A 9,271-nucleotide genomic window follows, 5' to 3' on the forward strand; every position below is an offset into this window, starting at 1 on the left:
CCCTCTCAGGAGGGTAACAAGGGAGCCGTCTGAGCACTAGTGACTGGGTTTTACCCCTTTCTCCTGCTCTTCCGGCCTGCTACTCTGTGCTACGCCACGTTCTCACAGGGCCCTTGGCTTAAGACACTTCTTTCCAGAGCCGAGGACACAGCTCACCCAAGGGTGATCAATGGTTTAATTTTTGAATGTCCACACTATTTGCAAATACACATGCATGATCATATAAAATCATTTTTATTAAAATAGAAAAGCTCTCCAGTAGATTGCATTGAAGACACTGATAAGAGAAATCAATTGCAACCAACATGCTACATCAGCACCGAGACATGTGGAAGCTTTAAGTGCCCACTTTCAACATTTTGGTATAATAAGCATATCCCCATGTGTCTCAGAAGGTACAGAAGGTACAGGTTATAATACTGAACAAGATACTTCATGTAAAATGTACGTTCAGGTGCATATATACAAGAAGTGTTATATCAAATAGCTTATGTCCCACTGGGAAACATATTCAAAGCATTCAGTTTCTTAGACATCACGCAAACGCTTTAATACTCAGATTGACATTTTAAATAGATAAACCATAACTCTCTGTAATTTTGTATCAAAAAAAGGCAGACAGGACATTTATCTACATTGTGCATATCACCGAAAGCAAGTGTGTCTTCCTGAAAGGACAGCACTGGGCTAACACACGTGATTGTCATTTTACAGGGATGGCTATTTACCTTCTTCATAATAAAACGGGAAGTCATGTATTATTTACAGGAATACTAATTCTTTCACCTTTTTTGGGGCTCCTTAGCTAAGTAGCAGCAATTGGTTTAAAGATTGATATTTAGAAACTCCACCCGAACTCAGACGAACAGCTAAGAACGCACACCTGGGGGACCCAAGGTGCATGAGGCAAGGAGCCTCGAGGTGGTACAACGTCTCCCTTTTACAAAAGTCACAGATCCGCATCAGTGACAGGTGAGATGGTCACTCACAACAGATAATTACCAGAGTACCACTTGGTCGGCTTGCTTCTGCTTCACATGACCAGTGAGTTCCCAAATTAAATTTCTGGGAATTAATTTAAATCTGACTGATACCTGACATTACCATTTCAAAGATGCTTTCTGTTGATGTTATACTCAGATAGCAGGAGCTCTTCACTGTGACCCCTGCTTCTGGACAGAGTAGGCAATCATCCACACGCACGCACGAGTGTGCACATGCGCACCCACACCCACACACACACACACACGGGAACCTTAATACTTAAAGAGACGGAAAGGAAGTCTCTGTGACATGAAACCTGTAGTAAAGCGAGTAACCTTTCTAAAAAGTGATCAGTTCTCTCATTTACAAACACTGCATTTGTTTAGAGTGGAGGCCCAGCTAATGAGCGAAATGGAAACCAGAAGGCAGTGATCCGCCACAAAGATACACTAGTGTTTGAAGGCATGTGTTTTCACATTTGTAGAAACCCGACCCAATCCTACCTGTACTGGTAGATTTGGAGACTACTTTGTGGTGGGCACAGGAGACACGTGCTTTCATCGGCCACTCCTCAGTCACAAGCCAGCACTTCCACGCCCTTCCCCAAGCAGAGGACTCTGAGCAGGGAACGGCGGCGCCTCTCGTGGGCGGTCAGTTCTGTGGCCACAGCAGGGGGGAGGCGAGGCCCAGGCTGAAGAGGAGGAGGCAGCAGCGGCACGGAGCTCGGGCCCTGGTGCCGGCCGCCGGCACGCTGCTGGAGACCTGGACCCGGGAGATGACGAGGGCGGAGAGGGGGACGTGCGACGCCAGAGTGGGGCTGTCAGAGTTGATGAGGGATTCGATCTTCTCTGCTTCTCTATTGCAGGCCTCGATCTGAGCGGGAACCACAGAGCCCGTGAGAAGGTCGTGGTCAGCTGCACAGAATTCCACAATGGCGATGCCTCGGGGAAACGCGCTCTCCTCGGCCCTTTCTTTGCCAAACCAAGAAAACCCAACCTCACTGCCATTGAGTCAATGCTGAGTCACAGTGACCCCCAGAGGGTTTCCAAGGCGGTAAATCTTTACGGAAGTAGATTGCCACATCTTCCTTCCACGGAGCAGTTGGTGGGTTTGAACCACCAACCTTCTGGTTAGCAGTCAACTGCAAAGCAACAGTTCACTATAGTCCCATTTACTGCATAGCAGTAGCAGCACACTGGGAATCATACCAGAGGAGCAGTGATGTGCCGTGACCTACCACGACCTACTGTGACCTACCGGGTCCCCACCCTAACCTGTTCTCACTGTCTCACAGGCTGTCACTTCTTACCCACACTCTATGTGTGGACAGGGAGCGGACCGGAACACAGAAAGTCCCGACATGGTTAAACACAGCTGCAGGGAACTGACTTTTAACTGCTCTTTAAAAATGAGGATGAAACCATTTGTTACTGAGGCTCAGGATGGCAGGTGAGAAACCACTGGCATGCACCCCCTTCACTGGAGCCCTCGCTACTTAGATGCTGAAATCTGGGCCTTCGTGAGGGAGCTCCCACAGCCCACTAGACTGTGAGGAGGGAAAGCAGACCCACAGACCCAGCTCGGTGGGGTTTCCCTCCGCAGGGGACTCATTTGGGAGACTGGTGTCTACTCTGGCCCTGTCACTGCGTCACCGTGCCAGCCCCGCCCTCTCTGGGCCTTGGCCACGTCAGTGGTCCAACAAGCACCCAGGACCCAATGGCTTCTCAGCTCCCTTCCAGCCCGGCAATCACAGAGCCGCGGTACCCTGCGCTCTCCTCCTCCGGCTCCCTGGCGTTCAAACGTGGACCCGGCCCAGCCGCCTAGAGCAGTGCTCGCCGGGCAGCTCCCCCTTCCACTACCCGAGCCTTCTCTGGACCCTGCTTTGTGCCGACCCTCCTCCTAAAGCCCCCAAATTAAAAAAGGAGAAGGTGGCCTCCCAGACCCACTGAACCCACCTGCAGAGCTTTGGGACACTGATCAACCGGGATGACGAGGATGACAATTTCGGACTCGATGCTGAAGTAGCCAAACACGTCGCACTGGGGCACGGACACGTGCATGCGGACTTTCTCAAGTATTTCCAGAATCGTTATTGGCTTTTTGTTTGTCACCTGGAAAGAAAAAATTTACATTCCCTGAAGAGAAGGAAGAATGCCTTGTACCTGCCTTAGTGGCCTCGCTCCCGGCTGCCAGCCAAGGAGAACCCTGACCAAGGAAGCTCAACAGAGCTCTGCTGGGCGGAATTCTCCTGCGTGGTGTAGCAAGAACATCCGAACAGCAGCTGGGAGACAAGGCAGTTTACCTTAGCAATCGTGTCCAGTTTTTCCTTGTCGAACAAAACTCTTAACATCCCAGCACATAACGGGCAACACGCACCTGTTGAAAAGAAATCATCTTTACGTACGTTCAGGATCAGAAACCAAATTCAAGATGGCTGGTACAAACAGGCCACCACTCCGTGCTGAGTGTCACTGCCGTCCTTCCTGAGACTGCACTTGTCTCAGGGGCTCGGGACTTCCCTGCCTAGCGTGGGATGCAGGAGCTGCCTGCTGCCTCTGCCGTCCTGGTGCCTTTAATGCTTGTGCTGCTCCCAGTGTCCCCCTTGACCTTGATCGTTGGCAGTCGGCCTCCCCCCACTGCATGTTGCCTTTGCTTCTCCCAAGTTAATACACATCTATCCTCTAGTTACTGACTGACCCTCCTTTCCGCTCCCACCCCTGGTAACCTTCCAAGAATGCTTCTTTCTGGGTGTAAACCTTTTCTTGACTTTTTACAGTAGTGGTCTCGACACAGTGTTTGTTCTTTTGTGACTGACTAATCTGACTCAGCACAATGTCTTCTGTTCTTGTTGTCAGGTGCCGTTGAGTTGGCCCCAGCTCGCAGCGACCCTGTGCACAACAGAACGAAACGCTGCCCGGTCCCGCGCCAGCCTCACAGTCCCTGCTGTGCCTGAGCCCGTCGCTGCAGCCACTGGGTCGATCCGTCTCCTTGAGGGTCTTCCCCTTCTTCACTGACCCTCCACCTTACCAAGCATGACATCCTTCTCCAGGGACTGGTCCCTTCTGACAACATGATCAAAGTGGGTGAGACAACGTCTGGCCCTTCTCGCTTCCAAGGAACATTCTGGCTGCACTTCCAGGGCAGGTTTGTTCGTTCCTGTGGCAATTAATGGTATTTTCAGTATTCTTCACCAACACCACAACTCAACGGTGTCAACTCTTGGGTCTTCCTTATTCACTGTCCAGCTTTCACATACGAGGCGACTGAAAACACCATGGCTTGGGTTAGGGGCACATTAGTCCTCAAAGTGACATCTTTGCTCTTCAGCACTTTAAAGAGCAGAACTGCCCAGTGCAACAGCACATCTGATTCTTCTTGACTGCTGCTTCCCACGGTGTTGATGGTGGAGCAACGTGAAAATGAAGTCTCTGACAACTTCAATCTTTTCTCCATTTGTCGTGATGCTGCTTATTGGTCCAGTTGTGAGGATTTTTGTTTTCTTTATGTTGAGGTATAATCCATACTACAGACTATAGTCTTTAATCTTCATCAGTAAGTGTTGCAAGTCATCTTCACTTTCAGCAAGCAAGGCTGTGTTGTCTGCGTTCGCGGGTTATTAACGAATCTTCCTATAATCCTGATGGCACGTTCTTCATCATATAGGCCAGCTGCTTGGATTATTTGCTCAGCATACAGATTGAATAAGTATGCTGAAAGGACACAACCCTGACACATGCTTCCTGATTTTAAACCATGCAGTGTCCTCTTGTTCTGACTGAATGACAGCCTCCTAGTCTATGCACAGGTTCCTCATGAGCACAATTAAGTATTCTGGAATTCCCATTCTTTGCAGTGTTATCCATAATTTATTACAATCCACATGGTTGAATGCCTCTGCATAGTCAATGAAACACAAGTAAACATCTTTCTGGTATTCTTTGCATTCAGCCAAGATCTATCACCTGACATCAACAATGATGTCCCTCATTCCATGTCCTTTTTTGAATCCACTTTGCGTTTCTGGAAGTTCCCTGTCAATACTGCTGCAACCAGTTTTGAATTATCTTCAGCAAGATTTTACTTGCCTGTGCTATTAATGATATTGTTTGTAATTTCTACATTCTGTTGGATTACCTTTCTTTGGAATGGGCACAAATATGGATCTCTTCCAGTCAGTTGGCTAGGGAGCCGACTTCCAAATTTCTTGGCACAACTGAGTGAGTGTCTCCAGCACAGCATGCAGCTTGGCCGTCTTCTTTCAATACCATTGGCTCTTGATCATATGCCACCTCCCGAAATAGCTGAACATTGACCAAATCTTTTTGGTACAGTGACTCTATGTAATTCTTCCATCTTCTCTTTGATGCATCCTGCACCATTCAAAATTTTGCTTACAGTCTCTTTCAGTATTGCCACTCAAGGCTTTTTTTTCTTTCTTGTCATTTTTTCCACTTTCCTTAGCTACTTGTCATTTAAAAGCAAGTTTCAGAGCCTCTTCTGACATCCATTTTGGTCTTTTCTTCCTTTCCTATCTTTTTAATGACCTCTTGCTTTTGTCATGTATGATGTTCTTGATGTCATCCCACAACTCACCTGGTTTTCAGTCACAGGTGTTCAACGTGTCAAATCTATTCTTCTGATGGTCTCTAAATTCAAGTGGTGTACAACCAAGGTTCTATTTTAGCTTTCGTGGACCTGTTTTAATTTTCTTCAACATGAACTTGCATATGAGCAACTGATGGTCTGTACCACAGTCAGCTCAGGGCCTTGTTTTGGCTGAAGATACTAAGCTTCTCCATCAGATATAGGTGATTTGATTCCTGTGTATTCCAGCTGGAGAAGTCCACATGTATAGTTACCATTTACGTTGTTGAAAAAAGGTATTTGCAATGAATTAAGTCACTGGTCTTGCAATATTCTATCATGCAACCTCCAGTGTCATTTCTATCACCAAGGCTATATTTTCCAACTACCGATAATTCTTCTTTGTTTCCAACTTCTGCATTCCAATCACCAGTAATACACATCATGATTGCGTGTTTGATCAGTTTTAGACTACAGAATTTGGTAAAAATCTTCAATTTCTTCATCTTTGGCTTTGGTGGTTGGTGCATACATTTGAATAGTATAACTGGTATTTGTTGTAGGCATATGGACATCATCCTATCACTGACAGCTTGTACTTCAAGACAGAGCTTGAAGTGTTCTTTCTGACAATGAATGTGATGCCATTCCTCTTCAACTTGTCATTCCCGGCATAGTAGATCACATAGTTGTCTGCTTCAAAATGGCCACCACCAGTCCATTTTAGCTCAATAATGCCTAGGATGTTGATCTTTATGCATTCTATTTCATTTTTGACAACTTCCAATTTTCCTAGATTCATACTTTGTACAAGTTCAGATTATTAATAGATGTTTGCAGCTGTTTCTTCCCATTTTCAGTTATGCCCCATCAACAAATGGAGGTCCCTAAAGCTTTACTCCATCCATGTCATTAAGGCTGACTCCACTGTGAAGAGGCAGCTCTTCCTTAGTCATGAGTGCCTTCCAATCTGAGGGGTTCACCTTCTGGCACTGTATCAGACAACGTTTCATGGCTATTGATAAAGTTTTCCAGTAATATATCAGACAGTGTTTCACTGTGATTCATAAGGTTTTCAGTGGTCACTTTTTTCAGCAGTGGATGGCTCCATCCTTCTTCCCAGCCTTCCTCCCTTAGTCTGGAAGCTCCTCTAGGTTCATCCATATCATGAGGTGCTTCACAGATTCATCACTGTTCTTCAGCACTGCATAGCATTCCATTGTGTCTGTGTGCCATAGTTTGTTGATCCATTCCTCCACTGACGGGCATTTAGGTCGTTTCCATCTGTTTGGTATTGTGAATGGTGCTGCGACGAACATGGGTGTGCATAAATCTTATGATGTCACGGCTCTTATTTCTTTAGGATATCTACCTAGCAGTGGGATTGCTGGATCATATGACATTTCTATTTCCAGTTATTTAAGGAAGTGCCATCCTGTTTTCCGCAGTGGCTGTACCATTTACAGTCCCACCAGTAGTGTACGAGGGTTCCGATCTTTCCAGTATTTTTTTTTTTTAATGCTGCCCTCAATGCCATCCCATTGTTGCCTTGTTTTCATCCAAATCCTTCCTACAGCTCTGCTCTCACCCTTTACCATTTCTCGGAAGGGGCCGTGGTGGGGAAGACAGCACCAAGAGGGCTGGTGTTTCGAGATGTGGGGCTTTGCCCCTGCTCTGCCTCAACCCTGCTGAGTGAGCCTGGACAGTGCTTCCCTGGGGCCTGTGTTTCCTTTTGCAAAATGAGGGAGTTGGGGTCTCAGGGGATCCACAAGTGTCTGATTCAAATTTAATTTTAAAAATTACTTTAAACTGTCAAAAAGCTGTAACAAATGTGGCACAGTCCAATGTAACACGGTATCACATTTTAACCCGAGAGATCGGCAACCTCCCCACCCGGACCCTCCCTGTTCCCTTGCTTCACTCTGTCCTGCTTGTTGCCATCTGACTACATGCATTCACACAGTAACCTGAGTCTGGTCAGTCTCCTTCCTCAGAACGTGGTCTCCAGGAGGGGAGAGCCTTTGCTTTGGTCACTGCTGGGTCTCCAGTGCCTATAAAGTGTCTGTCATCTCCTGGAAGCTCAGTAACTATTTGATGAATGATGGAGGATATGAAAGAATGACCTTGGCTCCAGGCTAACGTGTTCTGTGCAGACTCAGAATAAAGCCTCTTCTGCCCCCTCCGTTCAAGTCAAGTGTGAGATTACAGGTAGACTGCTTAAAACACCTGCTGCTGCTCACAGCTGCCTGTGCCAAGCAAGGCTTTCCTGATTCTCTTCAATCAAAATAATTAAATCAGATGCTGAGGCTAGTCTAAGACACAATGACTACCTCTGTCTCTCCCCATTTTAAATGTTCATGTTCATAAAATGACTTTAATCACTATTTGTTAATTACTAACTCATCATTCATTGTTATAACAAGAAAACATATAAAAATGAAGCATAATTTTAGTTGTTAAAACACCTCTTTATCTGTTGATAAACTGGTGCTCTAAGGTTTTATTGGTGAAAAGTTCGCCCTGTTGTTTTAATACCACTGGCCCAGGTGATGTCTAAGAGAGCCCAGTGTTGTCCGGGCAGCCCCGAGTGATGCCGTCTGTCAGCCTACCGGGTGGGATGATGGGTTTGCACCCAGTCGCTGAGAGCGAAGGACACTTCACAGCAGCGCACTCGGTGACAGAGCCGTGCTCTGAGAGGGCCCCAACGGCCTGGCAGGGTCCGTGGTAATCGACGGCCACCCGGTCCGAGTAGGCAGCACACACACTACTGTAAGTCTCCCCATTGTGTCCGCACACAGGCTCTGTGGCTCTGCAGAAGGGCTGGGAGCAAACAAAGCACACTTGAGCCGGAAACCTCTAGGATGCTTTTCCTAACCCGGGGTACAGAGCAGGCCTCCCTACTTTCAGGAAGAAAAATGATGCAGGAATGAATTCCAGGGACCCTCTTATGCTCCTGAGCCGGGCTGAATGGAGACACTAAGGATGTCCCACGAAGAGTGGAAGAGACTACTTTTTCAGCCTAAGACTCAGGTGCTCATTTCATGTGACCTGATTCTCCCTCCAGACTTCTGTCAGTGCCCCAGATGTGCCTGTTTCAAGAAAAGTGGCTCAGTCTTCATGCAGATGTGGGGCCATGTCCTTTCATGCTGGGTGGGGAGGAGAAAGCTCTCATACCTGAGGGAAGACTGGGGAGACCAAGAGTGGGACAGAGAGGCTGTGGATCCATCAGCTGGCCCAGGACCTCGCTGAGAAAAGTCAGAGCCAGGGAGGGGAGCAGAGGAAGAGAAGACCGGGGCTTCCCCGTGGAAGGGGCAAACGCCACTGGAACTGAAGCTCTGAGGGAGACAAGCCTGGGCAGGCAAGCTGAAGGGATTCCCCTGACCATGAAGCAGGAAACGAGAAGCAGTCACGTCAGCTGTTGGCGGGGTGTGGTGGTCTGGGCCTGGATGTGGGAAGGCTTCAGGAAGAGGGGCCAGCACACAGGTCACGGTGCACGTGGGATGTCCCCAACAGGAGCTGTCCCCATGGTTATTTATTTTTAACTAAATGCAGATTCTACGACCCCAACAGATCAAGAAATAAGCTGGTGGAGCTCTGGTGACATCGTTCCTAGGGCACTGGACTGCTAACCAGAAGGCTGGCAGTTCAAACCCACCAGCCACTCCTCAGAAGGAAGGTTGGGCAATCTACTTCCGTAGTGATA

The 9,271-nt window shown here is 47.6% G+C and overlaps 1 protein-coding gene across 1 annotated transcript in view; it reads right to left on the reverse strand.

The window, feature by feature from the left end:
- Nucleotides 1-1,635: 1,635 nt before the first annotated feature.
- RECK (reversion inducing cysteine rich protein with kazal motifs) overlaps nucleotides 1,636-9,271 on the reverse strand; it is a 101,754-nt gene continuing 94,118 nt past the window's right edge. The window contains exons 13-16 of the mRNA XM_007947004.2: nucleotides 8,178-8,388; nucleotides 3,287-3,360; nucleotides 2,940-3,095; nucleotides 1,636-1,857 (exon numbers count right to left, since the gene is read on the reverse strand). Of these exons, the coding sequence (XP_007945195.1) occupies nucleotides 1,636-1,857; nucleotides 2,940-3,095; nucleotides 3,287-3,360; nucleotides 8,178-8,388 (663 nt within the window). The remainder of the gene's footprint in view (nucleotides 1,858-2,939; nucleotides 3,096-3,286; nucleotides 3,361-8,177; nucleotides 8,389-9,271) is intronic.

Source organism: Orycteropus afer, unplaced genomic scaffold (assembly GCF_000298275.1).
Source record: "Orycteropus afer afer isolate SDZICR_OR568_19922 unplaced genomic scaffold, OryAfe1.0 scaffold00174, whole genome shotgun sequence".
NCBI lineage: Eukaryota > Metazoa > Chordata > Mammalia > Tubulidentata > Orycteropodidae > Orycteropus > Orycteropus afer.